General features: G+C 56.0%; 2 protein-coding genes across 2 annotated transcripts in view; one reads left to right on the forward strand and one right to left on the reverse strand.

The window, feature by feature from the left end:
• TACC3 (transforming acidic coiled-coil containing protein 3) lies at positions 1 to 24,152 on the reverse strand. Its single transcript, XM_050792264.1, has 16 exons — positions 23,698 to 24,152; positions 21,764 to 21,926; positions 21,477 to 21,619; positions 16,137 to 17,153; positions 14,311 to 14,386; positions 13,972 to 14,101; positions 9,779 to 9,831; positions 9,292 to 9,395; positions 7,613 to 7,700; positions 7,249 to 7,353; positions 5,399 to 5,475; positions 5,245 to 5,288; positions 4,244 to 4,404; positions 551 to 657; positions 342 to 462; positions 1 to 225 (listed from the first exon to the last, which is right to left on the reverse strand). Exons 2-16 carry the CDS (start codon positions 21,923 to 21,925, stop codon positions 160 to 162), a joined length of 2,454 nt encoding a protein of 817 aa, XP_050648221.1. The 5' UTR covers position 21,926; positions 23,698 to 24,152; the 3' UTR covers positions 1 to 159.
• Positions 1 to 24,182, forward strand: part of SLBP (stem-loop binding protein) — a 72,095-nt gene that overhangs the window by 17,450 nt on the left and 30,463 nt on the right. The gene's annotated exons all lie outside the window — the stretch shown is intronic.

The raw sequence follows: 24,182 nt of genomic DNA on the forward strand, positions 1-24,182 counted from the left end.
TTTAAACTGAAAGGAAACTTTTATTTACTCATCTTTTCAAAGCAATCTAGTTAAAAAAAAAAAAAAGTTGAAGACAAGACAGAAAAAAGAACACGACACCTAAGAGAATCAGACGAGACGACGGACGGGAGCAGGGGCGGGACAGCGGCACCCGGGAGGTCAGATCTTCTCCATCTTGGAGATGAGGTCGTCGCAGATCCTGGTCAGCTCCTCATTCTCTTTAGTCTGGATAAGGAAGATGAGTTGCGGGGGCTTCTCCCTGCCTGGAGGGAGTGGCAGGCCCAAGGGCCTTCTAGAAGGTGCTGCCAGCCGGCCCCGTGAGCTGGGCTTCCCGCACCCACCTTCTGCTCCACTGTCTTCTCCAGCGACTGGATCCGCATCTGCTCCTTCCTCAAGCTGGCCTGGAGGGCCAACGCTTCCGCCTGGGCCTTGCTCCGGACTTGGGCGATCTCCTCGTTTGCCCTGGACGGGTAAGGGCAGGGCAGAGGCTGAGCTGGGGCCCAGGTGCTCAGACTCTCCCTCCAGGGTGGGGGCCTCGCCCAGCACTCACAGCTGCAGCTTCTCCTCCGCATGCGCCTTCAGGGCTTGGTACCTCTGGCCTTCCTGGGTGATCTTCGCCAGGTAATCCTCCACACACTTCTTCAGTGACTCTTCGTTCTAGGAAGGGGCAGGCATTAGCTGTGGGTACCATGCCATCTGCTGGAGAGTACCCAGGCTTGGTGTCTGGGGACCTGCAGACCCTCAAGGCTGTCTGGGGCATCAGTCATGAGGCAGTACCTCCTGTTTTCCTTGTGGAAAAAGCCCCTCCACACAAGTTCCCAGCTCACCCCCTCTGGAGGTTCAGGACAGCCCTGGCTCTCCACCCTCAGAGACGCCAGGCCTGAACCTGGTGCCCTCACGGCTGCGCCCCCTCCTGCCACACCTGTAGCTTCTGCTGGCACCAAGTGCTGCTGGAAAGTGGGATGCACCTGGGACCACTGACAGCCCAGCCCCTCCCCCTCTGGAGATGGACCCTGTGCTTTGGGGACAGGCAGGGGAGGCCAGCAGGAGCCACATGGTTACCCAGACCTGCCTGCTCCCCACAGCTCTGGGGGCACCTTCCGCTCAGTGACCGAGAAGCCCCAACTGAGGGGCTCCTGGGCCCCTGAGTGGCCTCTGCTTGGAGAAGGCTCAGCCCACCTGCCCTCTTCCTGCAGTGCCCCCAGCAGCCTCACAGCCCAGCCATCCCCACTCCTCTGTTGCAGCCCTGTATCCCAGGAGCACCCACCCAGCATGCAGCCCACGATGTCCTGCGGAGGTCACACCTCCCATAAACCCACAGCCCTGTGTTTCTCTGCTGTGGAAAAGTCCCAACAGCGTCTGTCTGGGAGGTGGCAGCCGAAAGCTCTCACGTCGACACAGGTCAAGCCTCCCGCCACAGCAGCGTCTCTCCCTCTGGCTCTGGGGGCTGCCGTCCACACATTGGCTCCCAGCTCACCCTCTGCTTCCCTCATCTGACCTGTACTCTCTGAACTGCTAACTTTGTTAACTGTGTACCTGTTAGAAATTTCCATTTGGTTCTTTTCTAGTTTTTTTTTTTTTGAGACTGAGTCTCGCTCTGTCGCCAGCCTGGAGTGCAATGGCACGATCTTGGCTCACTGCAACCTCCACCTCCCAATTCTCCTGCCTCAGTCTCCTGAGTAGCTGGGGCTACAGGTGCCTGCCACCACACCCAGCTAATTTTTGTATTTTCAGTACAGACAGGGTTTCACCATGTTGGCCAGGATGGTCTTGAACTCCTGACCTCGTGGTCCTCCTGCCTCGGCCTCCCAAAGTGCTGGGATTACAGGCATAAACTGGCCTAGTTTTTCCGTATTTTTTGTTTCTTAGAGACAGTCTCGTTCTGTGGCCCAGGCTGGAGTGCAGCAGCGCAATCTTGGGTCACTGCAACCTCCGCCTACCAGGTGCAAGTGATGATCATGCCTCAACCTCCTGAGGAGCTAGGACTACAGGCCTGCACCACCATGCCCCGCTAATTTTTTTTTTTTTTTTTGAGATGGAGTCTTGCTCTGTTGCCCAGGCTGGAGTGCAATGGTGCGCTATCGGCTCACTGCAATCTCTGCCTCCCAGGTTCAAACGATTCTCCTGCCTCAGCCTCCCGAGTAGCTTAGACTACAGGCGAATGCCACCATGCCTACCTAGCTAATTTTTGTATTTTCAGTATAGATGAGGTTTCACCATATTGGTCAGGCTGGTCTTGAACTCCTGACAGGTGATCCACCTGCCTTGGCCTCCCAAAGTGCTGGGAATACAGGCATGAACCACCTTGCCCAGCCCAATTTTTGTATTTTTAGGAGACGGGGTTTCACCATGTTGGCCAGGCTAGTCTCGAACTCCTGACCTCAAGTGATCTGCCTGTCTTGGCCTCCCAAAGGGGATTCTTTTCTAGTTTCGAGGTCTCTACTGAAGCAATACTCTTTTGAACACAGAAGGCAATTACTTTAAACTCTGCACTGGGTCCTCCGAGATGGGATTAGATGTGCAAAGAAGCCTCCATGAGAAAGTGGGGAGGTGGCCAGTGGGAGCTGAGGCACAGGCCTACCCTGAGGAGAGGCAAGGCCAAGGAAGCTGCTCACACCACAGCCCAACCTGAGGGAAGGTCAGCAAAGCCACTGTGTCCTCAAGTCAGCAGCCTCTCCAAGCGTCTGTACTGAGCCAGATTATTGCACTCTGCTGCCGCGAGGCCCTTCCCATCTGCTCCCTGCAGATCTGGGGCATTACCTGCTGGTGCCACCTAAAACATCTGGGGCTCCCGTGGGTCTATCAACAGTTTTCTTTCTTTTTTTTTTTTTTAATTTTAGAGATGGGGTTCTTGGTCTATTGCCCAGGCTGGAATGCAGTGATACAACTGTGGCTCACTGCAGCCTCCACCTCCCGAACTCAAACGATCCCCCCACCTCAGCCTCCCAAGTAGCTAGGACCACAGGCGTATATCACCATGCCTCACTCTAATAACAGGTCTGATTTTCACTCATGTTTCCTGTTCCTTTCACACTTGGTTATTCTGTGCCAGACACTAATTTAAAACTCTGTAGCAGCAATTTAAAGCATTAAGACACCTTCTTTTTTTTTTTTTTTTTTTTGAGACGGAGTCTCACTCTGTAGCCCAGGCTGGAGTGCAGTGGCCGGATCTCAGCTCACTGCAAGCTCCGCCTCCCGGGTTCACGCCATTCTCCGGCCTCAGCCTCCCGCGTAGCTGGGACTACAGGCGCCCGCCACCTCGCCCGGCTAGTTTTTTGTATTTCTTAGTAGAGACGGGGTTTCACCGTGTTAGCCAGGATGGTCTCGATCTCCTGACCTCGTGATCCACCCGTCTCGGCCTCCCAAAGTGCTGGGATTACAGGCTTGAGCCACCGCGCCCAGCCAAGACACCTTCTTCCAGAGAGTATTCAGACTTGCTTCTCTTAGGCAGCTGGGCCCCAGCCACTGACACCCACCTGACTTCAGGACTGAGATGAGGTGTGGCTGAGCCAGCCCCTGCAAGGGCCACTGTTCTAGTTTAGTCTGACTTCCAGGGGACCCATCTGGTGTCCCCAGCCCCTTGCACCAATGGTGACAGGCCCTCTTCCAGCTGCACCCACAGGTCCAGCTCCTCTACAGGAGACACTGAGCACCTCCGCTCCAACACTACTGCTGTGGGCAGAACCCTCTGGTGGCCTCGCAGGTACCTTCCAGGCCTGCTCCAGGCAGATGGATGGCCCAGACATCCCTCCTTCCAGCAGCACATGGGCCTTGCCCAGCACAGAAGGTGGAGGGCGCTCAGAGTCCTATGGCCAGGAGGATGCCAGGGTGACCTTGCATAGCCGTGACCACCTTTCTATGGGCCTCCTGCCTTGGATACTGCATGCCCTGGGTCCCCAACCCTTGGGACCCAAGCGCTTAGACAGCCCAGGTTTGACGCCCTTTCTGAAGTGCTCCAGGCCCCGGTGCACCAGCACTGTCTCAAATCTCACAGGTGTTTGATCATAGCCAAGTCGTCTCTCACATAACAGCAGAGCTCACTCTGCCTCCCACCACCCTCAGCTGCCTTGCAAACCAGCTGTGACTCCTGCACCCTGTCTCATTCACAGGTCATCCCACGCCCCCATGGCAAGGGGAGGCTTGGCCAAGGACCAAGGTGCAAACAGCAGCTTGTAGCCCCGCTGGCTTGGACCATGAGTCCATCAACCTCCGAGGTGAGGACATCGGGGCAGCGGGAACATACCTTGCGGTAGCCCTCGATCACCTCCTTCTGTTTCTCAAAACGCTTGAAGAGGTCGGAGAAGGACTTCTCCATGGAATTCAGGTCTGTAGTAAGTTGGTCTTTTTCTTTTAGAACTTTCTGGATTTCAGCTTTGGCAAGTTCCTTCTGTTTCTGAACTTCCTCTTGAGAAAAGAAAAACAAACGTTCAGGATGAGGAGGCAACCGAGACGCTAGGTGCCAGAGATGGCCCAAGGAGTGAGGCGAGGTGCTTGAGTGCCAGGAGGAGAGGTGGTAGTGGGTGTGAGCCTCAGCAGGGCAATGAGCCCCTCCACCCGGGGTCTTCCTAGGCCGGAAGCAAGGCCCAGAAAACAGCTGTTTCCTCCACATCAGATCCATAGGGAACTGGAGCCTGGGCCAGGGCCCAGCAACAGAGGTCCCCAAAGAGAGGCGGCGCCCAACATCCTCGAGTCCAGGGTGAGGCCTGGGAGCCGGTACAGCGAACTCCAGGCTGTGGGTCGTGCTGTCGTGGTGGTCCTGGAGGGACTGCAAGGGCCAGGCAGTCACCTGCCCCCAGCTGACACTCAGCCTAAGACAGATCCCCACAGTAGCACCTCCAGGAGCCCAAGCTTTTGGGAGGCCGGGTGGGGCCTGGTGTTCCTGTCCTGCCAGACACCTACAGAAGCTGATGCTAGACACAGCCGCACGGTGAGGGCAGGGTGGAGTGGAGCAGGCCATGGCGGGACAGGCTCTGCTCCCACCACAGCCCCACTGCTAGCTCAGCATCTGCACAACTTTGGGGCCTGACAAGTGCTGGTTCTGTGGGAGCCGCCAGCCTCACTACCACCAATCTCCCCACAACTTGCCTCAGTGGTTCCACGGCTGGGCCCATGTTGAGGGGATTTGTGTGTTAGGAAGAGGGGCCTCAGGAGGGTGGGGCCCTAGGCAGGGTACGGGGCAGGGCCAGGGTGGGGCATAGGCAGCTCCTCCTGGAGGTGGGTGCCCTCAGCGGCCCGGGAACTCACCCATGGCCTGGTACACGACCTCTTCGAACCTGTCCATGATTTTCCTGTGGGAGGAGAGCACACAGCCATGGCCTCGGGTGGCCAGCGGTTCCAGGCCAGGTGGGGATGCGCACGGGAACAGGGATGGGGAGGACAGGGGGCGTAGCCTCCTTACCCCAGCTCTAGGTTCTTCCCGTGGAGCTCCTCACACCTGCTCCTCAGCTCCCGGTTCTCCTCCTGTGTAGCCTTTACCTGCTCGGGCCACACCGAAGTCAGCAGGCAGGTGGGCCAGACTGACCCTCCCAAGACCTCCCCACAGGATGGGGCCAGCCGACACCCGAGGTCCCCGGAGCTATGTCCCAGAGCCACAGTTCCATGTAGGGCTTCTAGTGGGACCCTGGGAAACCCGCTGAGGCCAAGGCTGCCTGCTCCACATGCACTCGACTGCCGGGGGCAGGAGGCCTGGGGCTTCGGGCTGTGATCCTGGGTGGAACCAGCAGGCACCCAACAGGTGTGTGTCCTGCACCCACCCCCGCAGCCCAGTGGCGGACACCAGAGGTCCTAAGTGTTAAATATAGTGAACCCCAAGTTTCTCTTCAAAGAATCAGTATGTTAGTATGTTCAGATCTTTTTTTTTTTTGAGACAGAGTCTCGCTCTGTCGCCCAGGTTGGAGTGCAGTGGCGCGATCTCTGCTCACTACAGCAGAAGGGGCTACCTACATCAGGAATAAGAACCCCTTCCCCTCCCTTGTTCAAGTGTGCTCTTGCCACTGTTCCATCTGCGAGGGGCACGCTTTCTGCAGAAAATAAAAACTGCCTTACTGAGAAAATTAAAGTTATATTCAAGTGCTATTTCTTTGTGGCACCAGGGAACAAGCATTTTGCATTTCTTTTTTTTTTTTTTTTTTTGAGACGGAGTCTCGCTCTGTAGCCCAGGCTGGAGTGCAGTGGCCGGATCTCAGCTCACTGTGAGCTCCGCCTCCTGGGTTCACGCCATTCTCCGGCCTCAGCCTCCCGAGTAGCTGGGACTACAGGCGCCCGCCACCTCGCCCGGCTATTTTTTTGTATTTCTTAGTAGAGACGGGGTTTCACCGTGTTAGCCAGGATGGTCTTGATCTCCTGACCTCGTGATCCGCCCATCTCGGCCTCCCAAAGTGCTGGGATTACAGGCTTGAGCCACCGCGCCCGGCCGCATTTTGCATTTCTAATATGTTACATGCAGGGGCCACCTGCCCCCGGAGTCCAGGCCTGCAGAGGAGGGGGCCAGCCACGCTGTGGTCCCCAGACCTGCTATTGGGTTCCTCGCATGGGCTCTGACACAGGGAGGGCGTTGTTGGGGAACTGAGTCAGGGCCGCATCACATCGCAGTTGGGGCCACTGCGAGCAACACTGGTATGGATGTTGGGGCTTGAACCCAGCCCTGCCAGCCGGCCTCCGGAGCCACCCTGTCCCCACCTCCCTGGGGACTGTCTGGTGGCAGTAGCTCACAGCGGTGCCTGCAGACACCCAGCTCCTTTGCGTGCCTACAGCTCTCTTATGGACAATTTAGGCCTGGAGTTAGAACAGGCTGAAGCCTGGCATGTGCAGTGAGGATGGAGGGAGACAAGGCAGGGGACCTCAGGTGTGGGGCGGGTGAAGATGGAGCTTCCTAACCTGCCAGGAGATGCGTCTGGACTTGTGGGAGGGCAGCAGGAAAGGGACAACACTTGGGTTGACATCAGCGAGTACCACACACTGCTGCAAGGCCACCAGAGGTGAGCATTGCACCCAGGCCACAGAGTCCTGGGGAAGCTGCTGGTGGGCAGCTGACTGCGGGGACACTGGGTGGAAGCCTGGACCCTCAGCAACCTGGGCAGCAGTGACAGGCCAGGGGCCGGCAGCTCTCTGCAATTCCACCCTGACCAGCAGGGGCAGGGATGGCAGGGATGGCTGGTCAGGCTGTTTGGACCCCACCCGTGCCCACTGTTGGCCAAGCCCCAGAGTGGCCTGCAGGTTCTGTGGAATAGCCACTCTCTTCGTCCTTACCGCTGCATCCAGGTCCTTCTGGCTGTACTGGAGCAGGTCCACTATAGGCCCGGTGGACAGGGGTGGGCCCCCAGGTGCGGGGACACCTGGAGGTGGGCCTGGCACCTGCAGGAGATGGGGATGAACCAGGAACCCATTTCGCCCTTGCCTCTTGCCTGTGACCTGGCGTGGGGGGGGGAGGAAAGGCCCACGCAGGCCAAGAGGCTCAGACAGCGTGGCGAGGGACCTGAGACAGCACCGTGGCTCCATGCCCCCGATGGAGCCAAAGGCTTCAGATCCCCAGGAATAGAAAACATAGGCCCTTAAAACAACTCCTTCCCTCAGACCACAGACAAGACAGTTCAAGAAGGACTGAAGGACTTACAGGAATGTCCAGTGCTCCCAAGAAATCGAACTCCACAAGCTTGGCTTCCCGCGGACTTCCTGAGGGAGGCTCATTTGCACCGTGCATGCTGCCACCAAGCAGAGGCAGCCTCAGTCACTCAAGTCCTCCCAGTATTGAGTAGGACACAGAGGACCATGTGGACAAGCTAACCAGGCTCTTTGCTTTTTAGTTTAAAACCACTCAAGTCAGGGTAGCGGTAGAAAACACAGACCTGCATCCAGCAGGCCTGGCCTCTCTGCTGCCCCATGCCCCCCCTTCCCTCACCTGCCTGTCCCACGTGGCTGCTCGTCCTTCCGGAGAGCACGGCGACACTTCGTTACCCACTGCAGGCTGAGTGGAGCCGGTGCTGCCTCATTGGGGGCTGCTCGCAGCTCAGAGGCTCGCTTTTTTTTTTCCTTGAGACAGGGTCTCACTCTGTCCCCCAGATTGGAGTGCAGTGGCATGATCTCGGCTCACCACAGCCTCTGCCTCCCAGGCTCAAGGGATTCTCCTGCCTCAGCTTCTCAAGTAGCTGGGATTATAGGTGCCCACCACGTCGCCTGGCTAATTTTTGTATTTTCAGTAGAGATGGGGTTTCACTACGTTAGCCAGGCTGGTCTCGAACTCCTGAACCCAGTGATCCGCCCGCCAGGGCCTCCCAAAGGGCGCGATTACAGGCGTGAGCCACTGTGCCCGGCCATGTGTTGGGATTTGAAAGCTACACAGCCTCTGTCACACTACTCAGTTCTGCCCTTATAGTGTGAAAGTTGCCACAATTTGCAAAGGAACGGGCATGGCTCTGTGATGATAAAACTTTATTTACACAAACAGGCAGTGGCCAAGTCTGGCCCACAGGGGACAGTTTGCTGACCTTTGTTTCTTGCTTTTTTTTTTTGAGACAGAGTCTCGCTCTGTCGCCCAGGCTGGAGTGCAGTGGCCAGATCTCGGCTCACCGCAAGCTCCACCTCCCAGGTTTCACTGTGTTAGCCAGGATGGTCTCGATCTCCTGACCTCGTGATCTGCCAGTCTCAGCCTCCCAAAGTGCTGGGATTACAGGCTTGAGCCACCGCGCCCGGCCGGGGTTTTTTTTGTTTTTTTTGGAGATGGAGTCTTTCTCTGTCACCCAGGTTGGAGTGCAGTGGCACAATCTCGGCTCACTGCAACCTCCGCCTCCTGGGTTCAAGCAATTATCCTGCCTCAGCCTCCCAAGTAGCGGAGACTACAGGTGCATGCTGCCATGCCCGGCTAATTTTTGTATTTTAGTAGAGACGGGGTTTTAACATGCTGCCCAGGCTGGTGGCAAACTCCTGAGCTGAGGCAATCCACCTCAGCCTCCCAAAGTGCTGGGATTACAGGCGTGAGCCACCGCGTCTGGCCTGCTGACCTATTTTAGAGGAACTACTTTCAAAAGATTTAAGTTTAGATCTTTAATCCACCTAGAATGGTGGCTGTAACCAGCAAGGCAGCAGCCCTGTGACTGGGGGGTAGGCTGCCGTTGCTCCTGCCAGCCACACAAGACTGCTCTGGGCTTGCTGCCCTGCCGACCCTCCCAACAACTCCTTTCTAGTTCAGATCATCTCCCCCGGTCTAGAAGCCTCTGTGCAGACACACACCTAGGAACAGCCTGCAGTCTTCCCACACTCAAGGCTCCACGTGTGGGGGAGGGCTGGCGCGCGTACCTGCTGGTCTCCACGGCCACGGGCACTGGTCTACGAGGACTGTCCCTCAGCAGGGGGTCGAACTTGAGGTACAAGGACTGCTTCCTCAAGGCCGACTCCTTAAACTGGGGACAAGAGGGCAAGTGATCAGGTCTGACTGCCGTCCAAACACACACAGGGGGGCTGAGGGCCAGGGAGGTCACACACACACTCCCACCTCTGGTCACCCGCAACCCTGCCCGAGGCACCGCCATTCCCAGCAGCACAGCATGTCGGGGTTTCATTCTGGACTAAGCGCCAGGTAGAGAGCCCTAGAGCCCTGCCACAGGACGCCACTTAGAGGAGGTGCTGCAGAGGGGCCTGGATTCAGAACCCGCCATGGTGCCTGGGCCTGTGTGCGGCTGGGGGGACGTGGGTGGGCACCAAGGGACGCCCTGGGGTAAAGACCTGCTACGGCTGCTCGCGGACACTGTGCGGGTGAGGCTTCGCGTAAGTGCCTGGTACCTACCGAGGAAGTTCCAAACTGCTCCAGGTAATCCACCTCTGCGCCCATGCCTAGAACTGAGAGGGAGTGAGTCATGCCGCCGCCACCACCCCTCACCAGGGCCCTAAGAGCCGCGGGCTGGTGTCTCCCTCAGCACTCAGTAGGGCGGGATCATTCCAGCCAGCAGTGTCTCATGGAGACCTGGGGCCGAGGCCCTCTGTGGCAGGAGTCTCCTGGGCACCGCAGGGTGCTGAGCAGCATCCCCGGCCTCCACCCATTCCCTGCCAGCAGCACCCCCAGGTGAGACAACCACAAACATCTGGAGGAAGGCGGGGCAAAACTGCTCTGGTTGAGAACTATTAGTCTTTAAAATTATGCTAGACAAGTCTTTTAATTTTTGATAACATAACTTATGGTTAAAACTAAGGGTGGAGGCTGAGGCAAGTGGATTACTTGAGCTCAGGAGTCCAACAGGGCAAAACCTTGTCTCTACAAAAAAATACAAAAATTAGCTAGGTACAGTGGTGCACGCCTATTACAGGGAGGCTGAGGCAGGAGAACTGCTTGCGCCTGGGAGGTGGAGGCTGCAGTGAGCTGAGATTATGCCACTGCACTCCAACTTAGGCAACGGAGGGAAAACTCTGTTTCAAAAAAAAGAAAAAAGGAAAGGTGCCTCATACCATATACAAAGATTAACTCAAAATGGATCAAAACCCTGTGAGAGTTAAAACTATCATTTTTTTTTTTTTTTTTTTTTGGTAGAGGAGTCGTCTTGCTATGCTGCCAGGGCTGGTCTTGAACTCCTGACTTCAAGTGCTCCTCTGGTCTCGGCCTTTAAAACTATAAAACTCTTAAACTGTGGCTGAGCACAGTAGCTCACGTCTGTAATCCCAGCACTGTGGGAGGCCAAGGCAGGTGGATCACCTGAGGTCAGAAGTTTGAGACCAGCCTGGCCAACATGGGGAAACCCTGTCTCTACTAAAAATATAAAAATTAGCTGGGCCTAGTGGCATGAGCCTGTAATCCCAACTACTCGGGAAGCTGAGGCAGGAGAATCGCTTGAACCCGGGAGGCAGAGGTTGCAATGAGCTGAGATTGTGCCACTGCACTCCAGCCCGGGTGACAGAGCAAGACTCAGTCTCAGAAAAAAAACAAACCAAACCAGCACTTTAAGACAGGGCCTTGGTCCGGCTGAGATCCAGGCTGGGGCATCTCTAGCTTTGTTCCTCTCTTCATGCCTAGTAGTATTTGCTCATTTTCTCCTTTTCTCAATTAAACTAAAAAACTGTTGCCAATTATTTAGTCTAGCAAAGACTTGTAGGTCCTTCTCTGCTATGGCCTTTCAGTTTTCTTTTTTTTTTTTTTTTTTGAGACAGAGTCTCACTCTGTTGCCCAGGCTGGAGTGCAATGGCGCAATCTTGGCTCACTGCAACCTCAGCTTCCTGGGTTCAAGTGATTCTTCTGCCTCAGCCTCCTGAGTAGCTGGGATTACAGGCATGTGCCAACACACCCAGCTAATTTTTGTATTTTTAGTAGAGACGAGGTTTCACCACATTGGCCAGGCTAGTCTCGAACTCTTGATCTCCGGTGATTCGCCCGCCTCAGCCTCCCAAAGTGCTGGGATTACAAGTGTGAGCCACCGTGCCCGGCTTTGTTGTCAATTTTCATTTCTGCCTTTTTTTTTCTTTCCTTCAGATAGGGGTCTTGCTGTCTGTCGTCCAGACTGGAGTGCAGTAGTGCAATCATGGCTCACTGCAGCCTTGACCTCCTGGCTCAAGCGAGCCTCCCACCTCAGCTTCCCCAGCAGCTGGGACTATAGGTGTATGCCACCATGCCCAGGTAATTAAAAAAAAATCTTTTTTCGTAGAGATGAGGTCTTGCCATGTTGCCCAGGTTAGTCTCAAACTACAGGGCTCAAACAATCCTCCTGCCTCGGCCTTGCAAAATGCTGAGATTACAAGTATGGGCCCCTGTGCCTGGCCAAAAGCCAGTACTTTGAAACATCATCTGATAAGGGACTTTTTATTTTTTCCTTTCCTTCACTTCTTGAAGGAAAGGGATTTAACTCTTTTTTTTTTTTTTTTTTTTTTTTTGAGACGGAGTCTCGCTCTGCCGCCCAGGCTGGAGTGCAGTGGCCGGATCTCAGCTCACTGCAAGCTCCGCCTCCCGGGTTCACGCCATTCTCCTGCCTCAGCCTCCCGAGTAGCTGGGACTACAGGCGCCGCCACCGCGCCCGGCTAGTTTTTTGTATTTTTTAGTAGAGACGGGGTTTCACCGTGTTCGCCAGGATGGTCTCGATCTCCTGACCTCGTGATCCGCCCGTCTCGGCTTCCCAAAGTGCTGGGATTACAGGCTTGAGCCACCGCGCCCGGCCGGGATTTAACTCTTAAAACTCAGTAATAAAAACATAAGTGGCTCACCGGGCAAAGGATCTCAACAGACACTTTCCCAAAGAAGATATCCAACGGGCACAAAAAGACGCTCGTTGGCCGGGCGCGGTGGCTCACACCTGTAATCCCAGCACTTTGGGAGGCTGAGGCAGGCGGATCATGAGGTCGGGAGATCGAGACCATCTTGGCTAACATGGTGAAACCCACCCCCGCTCCTTGGTCTCCACTAAAAAAATACAAAAAACTAGCCGGGCGAGGTGGCGGCGCCTGTAGTCCCAGCTACTCGGGAGGCTGAGGCAGGAGAATGGTGTGAACCTGGGAGGCGGAGCTTGCAGTGAGCCGAGACTGCACCACTGCACTCCAGACTGGGTGACAGAGCGAGACTCCGTCTCAAAAAAAAAACAAAAGACACTTGTTCAAGAGCCACCCAGGAACTGCAAATCAAAACCACAGCCAGATCCACTTCCCACCACTGGAAGTCCAGGATCAACAATACAGACAGGCAGTGCTGGTGAGGATGTGGAGAAACCGGAGCTCTCCTCTAACCGCTGGTGGGAATGGGAAATGCTCCAGCCACTCTGGAAGGCCACCTGGCAGCTAAAAGGTGAGCAGAGTTACTGTGACCAGTGACTCCACTCCTAGGTATCTATCCAGGAGAAATGGAAGTATACGTCCACATAGAACTTACACCTGAACATTCGTGGCAGTACTACTCCTGACAGGTAAAAAGCAGAAACCAGCAAATCCATGAACAAATGGATCAAGACAACATGAAGCCAAGCCGCCACGGCAAGGACAGGAGCACCCACACCTGCTCCAGCACGGCCGGGACTCGAAAACACACCTCCCCGAGGGAGATGCCGGACACAGAAGGCCACGCTGTGTGATTCCACGGATCCCACGTGAGTGTGACAGGCCCACCCCAGCTGAGCCGATATCCCCACGTGGTGGAGGCCCACACCCATCCTGTCAGGGACAAACCCTACATGCCACTCGTCTGCTGTGTGCCTGGGCTTTCAGTTCTCCAAAATAAGATCTTACCCAGGTGGCTGTGTCCTTTAGAATAACTCAGCCATCAATTCCTACCAAATGCACTTTAAGAACTGTTCCACCTCCAATCTTACAGACAAACCATATTTAACTGCAGCCTGGTGTCTAAGGTTTAGGCTTCACATTTCATTATCACGGGGTTTTGGGCCAGGTGTGGTGGCTTATGCCTGCAATCCCAGCACTTTGGGAGACCGAGGCAGGTGGATCACTTGAGGTCAGGAGTTTGAGACCAGCCTGGCCAACATGGTGAAACCCCGTCTCTACTAAAAGTACAAAAATTAGCTGGACATGGTGGCACATGCTTGTAATCCCAGCTACTTGGGAGGCTGAGCAGGAGAATCTCTTGAACCTGGGAAATGGAGGTTGCATTGAACCGAGATTGCGCAACTGCATTCCAGCCTGGATAACAGAGCAAGACTCTCAAAAAAAAAAAAAAAAGGTTGTTTCAAGCAGTATTTCTGATGATCGAGTGCCCAGTTGTTGACTCTGCATTTGTATGTCATCCGTGCCCTGCCTTGTTCACCTCTTTTGCTCATTTTCCTGAGTCTACAATTTCCATTTCTAGAAGTCTTTTATGTTAAAGGTAGAAGCCCTGTTCTCCTAACAGTGTCTAAGTTTTGACAAACCAGAAATTTGTGCATGAGTCATTCAAAGTTGAAAGACCGAACAGCCTGCAGAATGAACATCTGCTGATGACGCAGGTACATCAAGCTGCCCAAGCGCTCACGGGGCCCCCTCCAGGCAGACTGCGTGTGATGTCTGTGCCAGGCAACATACCCTCAGCGGGGTCTCTGAAGCTCTCCTCTTTCAGCTCGAAGGCAGGCTGCCCCTGCTGATGGGTGGGCACTGGCTCACTGCCCGGACAGCTTGTGGGAAGCGAGATGCTGGCAGAGTTCAAGGCTCCCTCCTGGAGGAACGGGCAGAGTCACCCTGTGCAGTGCAGTCAAGGTACTTGGGGTGTAGCTTTGCCTCCCCACAACCTTGTCGAAGTAGACTTGGGGGAGAGGGAGCGGGACATCCCACCCCATCACCCAAGATCGCTGGGGGCTTCCACTGCCTGCTACTCTTCTACACAACCAGGCCAGGAGCACAGGCACCCACACAGGCACCCCTTACCTTGCTCTCTGCTCTTGGGGTCTCAGCTGTCAGCTGCACCACAGGTGTGTCCTCCGCTGAGGCTGAATGCAGCTGCCTGGGGAGACAGAGTCAGCAGAAGGTCCACGCCCCACACCCCATAACCCCGGCGTCCCCTGCTCCAGCACCGAGCTGCCACTGCCTTTCCCTGTACTGCTGTGCCGGCTACATGAACACTCAGCTAGAGTGCACCAGGCATGCGGCTGCCCCAAGCGACCTGGCCACAGAGCAGCCTCACCAACCTCACCCAGCAGGAAAACACACACCCTGCCTGCCAGCTCTGGGAGAAGCAGGCTGCGAGCCCTAAAGTCAGCACAACGCAGCCCAAGGGAACCACAAGGATGAGCACATCCCTTTCACTGTGAAACTGACAAAAGGCTTCAGGTGTGGAGGCTGGGGCAGGTGTGGGCAGCAAGCCACCCGAGGTGCCAAGGCAAGAGACTGAGGGCACAAGCTGTTCCAGTATAATAAATAGATAAAATAAGAAGTTATGCTAGAAATAGATGATAGATATGATTATATATGAATATCATTAACCATTAGTTTGTAGCATCACTCTTTATTCCAATGTTATAATAATCTCTGTTCTACAATTATAACCTAGGACAAACCAGGCCATACAGAGGTAGGAGCTGAAGGGACACGGTGAGAAGAGACCAGAAGACAAGAGTGTGAGCCCCTGTCACGCCCGGACATGGCCACTAGAGGGCTCCTTGGTCTAGCGGTAGCGTCAGTGCCCGGGGAAGGCACCTGTTACTTAGCAGACTGAGAAAGGGAGTCTCCCTTTCCCTGGGGGAGTTAGAGAAGACTCTGCTCCACCACCTATTATGAAAGGCCTGACATGAGTCAAGCCTGTCCACAGCCATCCGGAGGCCTCGTCCTCCCTGTGATGCTGTGCTTCAGTGGTCATGCTCCTGTTTCACTTTCACATTCTGCTCTGTACGCCTTCTAGAGCTTCTAGAGAACAGTAGCAGAATTAGTGAAAGTACTAAAGTCTTTGAAATGCATAGAAGAAATAATGGCGTTAAGCTGTCCTCTCTCTCTCCCCAACTCGGCTGCCAAACAGGGAAAGGCCTGGTGGACACGTGACTCACGTGACGTTACCTATCACTGGAGATGGCTCACATTCCTTACCCTGTCCCCTTGCCTTGTATCCAATAAATAACAGCTCAGCCAGGCATTCGGGGCCATTACAGTCTCCATGCCTTGGTGGTAGTGATCCCCCGGGCCCAGCTGTCTTTTCTTCTATCTCTTTTCCTTGTGTCTTTATTTCTATGATCTCTCGTCTCCGCACATGAGGAGAAAAAACCCACAGACCCAGTAGGGTTGGACCCTACAGGCAGGACAATCTCCCACTGAGCAACTCTAGGGGATGCAGCCTAAGACCATTCAGCCAGGAGGCAGCAGACCTACGGCCAAGACTCCAGCAAGCAGTAGACGCCACCCCAGGCAGTAACAGGCTTTGCCTGGCTTTTGGAGTTACATGCCCAAGTCAAGTTCACCGGAGGAGGGACATGACTGGGGGACAGGGTCCTGCCCAAGGTTGGCCGCATTTGGCTTCTGGCCTAAGCCCACCCTTATTGGATCCCTCCTTAGGCTGGGAGCACTAAAGAGATGCATGGCGCCAAGGCAAGGCCAAGAACCCTCAGCTGGGATCCACCTGAGCCCTGTTTTTGCCCAGAGGCCCCTTCTCAAGGGGAGCCCACCCGGCCTCAAAGGAGTATCTGATGACACCTCTGGGTCCTTGACCACACACACTGCGGGGCAGCTGCCCCACACCACACTCCCCACCCCATCCCCATACTTACTGGCTCAGACATGTGCCTGGCTCCTCCGTGGCAGGCCCAGCACTCAGCTGTTCAGACGCTGGCCGGCCCAGCCTGGTCTCAGGGCTTTCTGGGGGCTGGGCCTCTCTGTGACCAGACAGGGTGTCACCTCTGAACGGGTTGAAGTTTGGGTCATCCAGTTTGTCCCAGTCGAGGTGGTAAGAGCCCCGAGAAGCCGGCATGGGGGGGTCCTCCTCCACCTCCCGCAGGGCCTTTTGCTGCCTCGCTGCTGCTCTCCTCAAGGGAGGCTTGAGGCCAGATCTCTCTCCGAGTCTCCTTGGTGGGGCTGCCCTTTTGCTGGTGGCGCCATCAGATAAATCAAATTCTAGTTTTATGGGTCCGCTCCTCGAGGAGCTGGCCATTTGGTCCACAGCTGCTTCTTCCTGAGGACTCAGGGTCATGGCCCTGCCAGTCACCAGGTGGCTGGTCGGGGCTGTGCTCTCAGGACAAGAAGTGTGTGCACAGGGAAGGGCCTGAGTGTCATCTGCTGGCACGGGGGTGCCCATACCCACAGGGCAGGCCAGGGCCTCACCAGGCAGACCCCCCAGGGGTGCTCCTCCGCAGGCTTCCTCAGGGATCGCACTAGGAGGCGAAGTGGCCCCTGCTGTGGGAGCAGAGACCCCACCATGCCGGCATTCTTCCTTGGCTCTGTGTGGAGTCTCTGCTTTGTGCTGGGACTCTGTCCTGGAAGGGTCTTCTAGGGTCTCAAAGGTGGGTGTCATTTTTCTGTCTAAGGAATAGGAACTAATATTTTCCTCCAAGGCTTGTTCAGGGCTGCCAGACACTTTTTCTGGAGACACCATTTGGTTCTCAGAACTTCCTGGGCTCTGGGAAGAACTTGAGCAGTCCAGGTCAGCCAGGGCACCTGGGCCAGGCTCGCTGGAGCTGCCACTCCCAAAGGCTGGGCTTGCATCCCCCAGGAGGTTGGCGTCAGCCTCCACTGGTTTCTGTAGAATTCCATGAGTAGTTTTGGCATCCACTTCCTTGATGAGCTGTTGGCTTTTAAAACAGACTTAGTCAACGTGAAGCAGTGAGTACTTGTGAAGTTAGGTGGCCTCGGCATCCATTCTCAACACAGGTTTAACTCTCTCACACCAGAAGCAGGGCTGAGTCACCCTTGGCACAGCTTCCCATTCTCCACCCCCCACCCTAGTTCCTCAATGTGGTTCCTTCCTGTCCTCCCAGGGACCAACTCCCTGTGGAACAGATGGACACAGCCACGTGACGTCCTTGCTGACCCCCGCCTCCGCCCCATTTCTTGGGGTTGGCTATGCATGGGGTTCCAACTTGCAGGGGTGCCTGTGGGCTGCTTGCCTGTTTAATTGTGCTCATCATGCACTTTGGCAAGTGCTGGACCCAGAGTCCTCCAGCAGCCTCTGCCACCCAAACAGCACTCGTCATCATGCACAAAGTCTGCACCCAGGCACCACAGCAAGGATGCAGCACAGGCTGCTGCCTGGGGGGTCAGATGTGGGACACCACACCCAAATGCCTCAAGCTGATGCCAGAGAAAGAAGCTTAGAGGCACCTCTCCCACCTGGTAGACTGGGCTCCTCAATTTCCCACTGCTTCCTTTATTTTTATTTATTTATTTATTTTTTGAGATGAATTTTTGCTCTGTTGCCAAGGCTGGAGTACAATGGCATGATCTCGGCTCACTGCAACCTCTGCCTCTGAGGTTCAAGCGATTCTCCTGCCTCAGCCTCCCAAGTAGCTGGGACTACAGGTGCCCGCCACCATGCCCGGCTAATTTTGCTTTGTATTTTTAGTAAAGACAAGTTTTCACCATGTTGACCAGGTCTAGAACTCCCGACCTTAGGTGATCCACCCACCTCAGCATCCCAAAGTGCTAGGATTACAGGCAGGAGCCACGGTGACCGACATCCACCACTTCCTGTAAAAAATCCATTCAAGCGCCTGCCCACCAGCATACAGTGACCCCACCCTACTCCCTGATAGACGAGGCTGGCTGCCACCCTCTCAGCTGTCCCCTGCCTGTGCTCCAGGGCCTGCCCCAGTCCTCCGTGTGGCCTCCAGCCTGCTGTGGGCCTATAAGTTAAAAGATCACTATTTCCACCTGTGTTTCTCCTAATCACCGAAGGGTGTGCACCATCTTAATGACCCTGAATTCTAACATTAAGGGACCTGACAACATTCTGATGACACTTTAGTCTGTGTGAAAACATCAGCTATAAGCAAAACAAGAAAGCTCAGTCAACACTGTCCTCTGGCTTAAACCTCCCCCAAGGACATGCCCACAGATCAGCCCTGGGGACGTGCAGGCCCCGGACAGCCAGCAGGGGCGTGGTAAACAAAGGTTTTCTGCACGGATCTGCTTTCCCCTTCAGGTAGGGAACTGGCAGTGCTGTGGCCAGGGCCAGGGCCAGTCACAGCCTTCACTGAAGGACAAGGTTGAGGTGCACGATGCCACCTTCAGGCACAGAAGGGCCTGAGTGGCCTCTGCAACACCTCCCTGGATTGTGGCCACACTGGCGCAGCACCCGCCTGCCACAGTGGAGCGCCATGGGTGCAGAGAACACCTTCCCAGGGGCCCACCATTCCCAGGGCACTCCCTGCTCACAATGTGGGACTGCAGGGCATAGGGCCCTGACAGAAGAGGCGGCTGTTGGGATGGCTGGGGCTCAACTACAACACAGAGAGCACAAACGCTGCATCACTTGTTCCCCGGCCTTCAGGTCCCTCAGAAGATGCAGGGTCATGTGCCAGTGCCTCAGATAAGGGGCCCCTGTTACCTGCCCTTCTCTTCCAACTCTAAGTTTGAAGATGTCAAAACTGAGAAACTGAGGGTTAGGGACCTGTCGGACTGCTCACAACTCCTCTGCTGCCCAGCTGCCACCTCAGGGTGGCGTTGCCCTCCCAGGCGGCTACTCAGCTGTCCTTGGAATGATACGTGGGCAGTTGCACACAGTGGCTGCTCTTGGTCTCAAAGCACCACAGCAACCACCAGCTGGGCCAAAGCAGAATTCCAGAAGGGAGATGACAGCCACGAGCCCAAGCCACGAGCTCAGAGTCACTCTGGCTGCAGCCCCACAGGGCCACCCTCCCAAGCCCCTCCTAGCTCCTTTACACCCTCTGCCCTATGGAGGCTGCTGGGTGGCCCTGGAGGCATAGGGCAGAGGCAAGGGCATCTGTGGCTCTGGGACGGATCACACCCATGGCAGCTGGGAGACGACTTCTCTGCTCCTGGTCCTCCCCTCCTGCTTGGGGTCGTTGTGAACCAATGTCTGATTCATTCTCACTTAGTTTGACCAAATTTCAAAAGGGGCAAAAAACCAACTTGAAAAGTAGCAAGCAGATATAGCAAGAACTGCAAATTCAGGCTGGAGGGGTGGAGGGGAGACAGGCCCAGGGCCCAGAGAAGGACATAGGAAATGCTGCCTGCACTTACTGGTGACATTTTATCTCAGGGAGTGAGAAGCATTAGTGGTATTGTGTTCCTTATGCTCTTCTTCGCACACCTAAAATCTGTTTAAAAGTTTTGGGCCAGTCGGGCGTGGTGGCTCATGCCTGTAATCCCAGCACTTTAGAAGGCCGAGGCGGGCAGACCACTTGAGGTCGGGAGTTTGAGACCAGCCTGACCAACATGCAGAAACCCTGTCTCTACTAAAAATACAAAAAATTAGCTGGGCGTGGTGGTGCATGCCTGTAATCCCAGTTACTCGGGAGGCTGAGGCAGGAGAATCGTTTGAACCCGGGAGATGGAGGTTGTGGTGAGCTGAGATCGCGCCATTGCACTCCAGCCTGGGCAACAAGAAAAACTCCGTCTTTAAAAAAAAAAAAAAAAAAAAAAAATTGGCCGGGCATGGTGGCTCACAACTGTAGTCCCAGCTTCTAAGGAGGCCAAGGTGGGAGGACTGCTTGAGCCCAGGAGGTGAAAGTTGCGGTGAGCTGTGATGGCACCATGGCACTCCACCCCGGGTGACAAAGCGAGACCCTGTCTCAAAACAGCAACAACAGTTACATCAGCAAAAACCAGCAGAAAATCATGCCTCTGGGGTGCCTTCCCACCCTGGATGCAGATGAGGTGTTCCCAGGTGCCCAGACCGATTAGTTCAGCCACAGAGTAAAGAGCTGCTTCCAGGGTCCTCCCTTTCCAGGCAAAGACAGACACCGCCTTGCCATCCGCTTGCAGTTAAGCATCAGGTCGGCCAGCAGACTGCCAATGCCAAGCCTAACCCAACACCCAGCGCCTGGCAGAGCCCTCCAACCATGCACACTCTGAGGGGTGGATCACACAACATGGTTTCTTTGCCTACAAGTCTATCTGCTCTTTCCAAGTCCTAATAGGGTGGGCGGAATTCAAGATAAATGAAACTATGGATTGCCTTCCTGGAGATGGGGCCAAGACATTTCATCAAATTAGAGGAGCAAAGATCGAAGCCAATTGGTTGGCAAAAGCACAGCAAAAATGTGAAGTATGGGCTGGGCGCGATGGCTTACGCCTGTAATCCCAGCACTTTGGGAGGCTGAGGCAGGTGGACCACCTGAGGTCAGGAGTTCGAGACCAGCCTGGCCAACATGAAGAAACCTCATCTCTGCTAAAAATACAAAAATTAGCCAGGTGTTGGTGGGCACCTGTAATCCCAGCTACTGGGGAGGTTGGGGTGGGAGAATCGCTTGGACATGGGAGGCGGAGGTTGCAGTGAGCAGAGATTGTGTCACTGCACTCCAGCCTGGGCAACAGGAGCAAAACTCCATCTCGGGGGTGGGGGGGAGTGAAGTATTAAGTCATCCAAGTATCTGATGATCGACTTTTCTGTTAGTGAACTGGTGGGGGGGAGTGAAGTATTAAGTCATCCAAGTATCTGATGATCGACTTTTCTGTTAGTGAACTGGCCACATGCTGCATACACTCAGTGCAGATTTCAGGAGAAATCCAGCCAAGGCCGGCCGGGCGCGGTGGCTCACACCTGTAATCCCAGCACTTTGTGAGGCTGAGGCGGGTGGATCACAAGGTCAGGCGATCGAGACCATCCTCGCTAACACGGTGAAACCCCGTCTCTACTAAAAAATACAAAAAAATTAGCCGGGCATGGTGGCGGGCGCCTGTAGTCCCAGCTACTCGGGGAGCCTGAGGCAGGAGAATGGCATGAACCCGGGGTGGGTAGAGTTTACAGTAAGTGGACATAGTGCCACTGCACTCCAGCCTGGGCAACAGAGCAAGACTCCATCTCAAAAAAAAAAAAAAAAAAAAAAAAAAAATTCCAGCCAAGGCCTGACAGAACAGGACAGCACGTTTCTGCAAGAGCCATCGGACAGAGAGGGTGAAGCTCCAGCATGTCCAGTAGCATGAACACTTACTTCTCTTTCTGCGTCCACACCGGGTGACAGTTTTCCAGTCCAAGGGTATCACCCTGAGCCAAAGGAGCCTCAAGTTTGCTGGCCATGCTAGGACTTAGAATCCTGTGCGTCTGTGGATCCCGCAGAGGTGTCTGAAAAGTCACCTGTTGTGGAGTGAGGAGGAGAGCACCCATTCATTAGTTCAAGCTGTTACAGCCACACCAGCAGTGTCCTGCAGCTCAGAGGTCACCAGGAAAGCAGGTCCTAGGGCAACCTGGCTAGCCACACACTGTAGAGGTCACACTTACCTTCATAGCTTTGGCCACGTTCTTGGGTGGCACATTTTCTTTCTGTGACACACGAAGAACAGACGATCTTCCGGTAACTTCTGGTGAGGAAAACAGGAAGTCGCAATTTTCTGTACTTTTTTCACTGCTGACATTTTTGTCGTTTAAGACCTGCAGACTCATTCTGGAAAAGCAGAACATGTTTGTGTCAGTGTGAGGGCAACACAACCACGTTGTCCAGACACAGACATGACAGCTGCCGCAGGGAGCACGACCCCTTCCGGCACAGGTGTGCTCATCGCTCTGGAGCTCACACCTCCCACACATGTCCTCTGCCAAGTGGGGCAGAGAAAGCCTCCGATTGAGTCCCCATCCTGCTTCAGAGACTCACTCTCCAGCCTGGCACCGGGAGCCATGGGCAGCACCGCTGCCTCCTGGGACCAAGAGCTAAAGGGCCTTCAGGCTAAGATGGTGAGAAAGAAAAACCAAGACCGCATAATCTCTACTGTTGTATTACCACGTCAGGCAGAAGTCAGGAGACAGGAAAGCCCTGGCCTATAAGAAACCCAGAAGAGCCAGAGGAAGCCGCGGTCTCCCCACCGGCCTCCGCGTGTGGCGTGAGGCAGGACCGGGCAGCAGAGGGCAGAAAAGCAGGACAGCGGTTCTGGTCTGCTTTCTCCCACCGGGCTAGGCAGCGGGACAAGACCAGGCTGGGGTGAAGGCCCAGAGGAGGAGCTGGGAGACAGTAGGCGAACAAGGGACGCCCAGAGCTGAGCAGCAGGTGCCAAGGAGCTTCCATATCAGGGCCTCCAGTCAGTCCCAGGTTCCAGGGCCGCTCAGGTCCTCACACCAGTCACCCACACACTTGCCACCCTTTCTGTCTACAGCGTTCCCAGTCTAGGGAATGACGTAGGCAGAAAGGCTGCCAGAGAGAACCGAGTGTCGCCCTGGGCAGGAACCCCACGGGCACCTGTTGGTGGTGGGGGACCTGGGAAGGCTTTGATTTGAAAAAGAGCAAAGTTGGGGAGGGTCCTGGAGAAGAGAGAGGGGCAGCCCGGGCAGGTCGGTGCTGCAGCTTGAGAAGCCCACTGTGGTGCTGTGTGTGGGTAGGGAAGTAAGGGCAGGAGGGAAGCAGGGAAACCACACGTTTCTGCAGCCCGAGGAGTAGAGGCCAGACCAGACTCGGGCCTGGCCACTGGCATATATGGGACTTACAGACGACGCTTAGGTTTTTGGCCTGAATAACTGGGTACAGAGCAGGGGAAGGGCAGCTGGATCACTGGGGGACACGCAAGCCTGGAACTCAGGGAGAAAGTGACTCGGAGGAAGCCTTCCGGCGGCCTGGAGGAGTGCGGGAGAGCAGCAGACCCAGCCTTGGTCAGGAGGGGCCTTTACCGACTATGGAGCCCCGGGAGGGGCTCTGGGCAGAGAAGGGACCGGCCCCAGGCCGGTGCTTTGATGCTACTCTGGTGCACAAGTGGGATGCGGCGCGGGGGAAGATGGAGCGGCGCAGCAGGTGCGGGGAAGCGGTCGGGGCCCAGGTGTCCGCCACAGGTGGCCCAGATGGAGTTGGCCCCAGGACGGAGGCCGGAAGGGACCAAAGAACCACAAGAGGGTCTGCGAGCTGGGAGCCAACAAAGAACCAGGGTGGGCGGCCGAGAGGCAGGAGAGGGTCGAAGAGAACAAAGCACTTCAGGGCGCCCGCTCCGCCGTCGGGCTCGGCCCAGCCCTAGCCGGCCCCGGCCACCGTCCAGGGGACCCAGCCCGGTGGTCGGTCTAGGGCCGGGTCCCATGACAGGGCGCGGGACGGGCCCCGGCGGCCCGGGAAAAGCCGTGGGGGACGCTTCCCGGGGAAAGCTGCGGCCAGGGCGGGAGGGCGAGGGCCGAGGGCGGGGCGGGACGGCCTCGCGCCCCCGGGACCCCAGCCTCCCCGTGCCGTGTAGACGCTCGTCTACCTGCCTGCCCGCCCGTTGCCGGGCTCTGAGCCCGCGCCGCCGCCGCCAGGAAGGAGGGGTCTGGATATGCGTCTGCTCCGCGCCGGGGGCGAGCCTAGTTGCTGCCGCTGTCGCGCTTCCAGCCCTTGATGGCCGCCGGCGCGCCCGAGTTTCAAACGCCGACGGTTGCCTTCGCGCGGCCAATCAGCACGCGGCCGGGGGCGGGACCGTAGGAGCGCGGGGGTCCAATGGGAAGCTGTGTCTCGCCGGCCCCGCCCCCCCGTGCGCCGACGGTTCCGTTTCCGGAGTGGAGGGCCTGCCGGGGGTGTCTGAAGCTGAGACCGCTGGCTCGCCGTCGCCGCACGAATTTCGGGTTCTGCATCTGACGCTACTGGGCGGGGCTTCGTGGCCAGGGACTGAGAGCCGCTGGCTCAGGCCTAAGTTTCCCCAGCTGTGCGTTGAGACCAGGTGCAGTGCCGCCTCCAGGGCGGGCCCTGAAGAGAGGC

This window comes from Macaca thibetana, chromosome 5 (assembly GCF_024542745.1).
Source record: "Macaca thibetana thibetana isolate TM-01 chromosome 5, ASM2454274v1, whole genome shotgun sequence".
In the NCBI taxonomy this organism is placed as follows: domain Eukaryota; kingdom Metazoa; phylum Chordata; class Mammalia; order Primates; family Cercopithecidae; genus Macaca; species Macaca thibetana.

Coding starts and splice junctions, on each gene's coding strand:
- TACC3 (XM_050792264.1), bottom strand. CDS start 21,925: ATGAGTCTGCAGGTCTTAAACGACAAAAATGTCAGCAGTGAAAAAAGT. Junction 14,102..14,310: donor CCCCAAGAGCAGAGAGCAAG/GTAAGGGGTGCC, acceptor CCGTTCCTCCAG/GAGGGAGCCTTGAACTCTGC. Junction 9,396..9,778: donor AGCAGTTTGGAACTTCCTCG/GTAGGTACCAGG, acceptor TCTTGTCCCCAG/TTTAAGGAGTCGGCCTTGAG.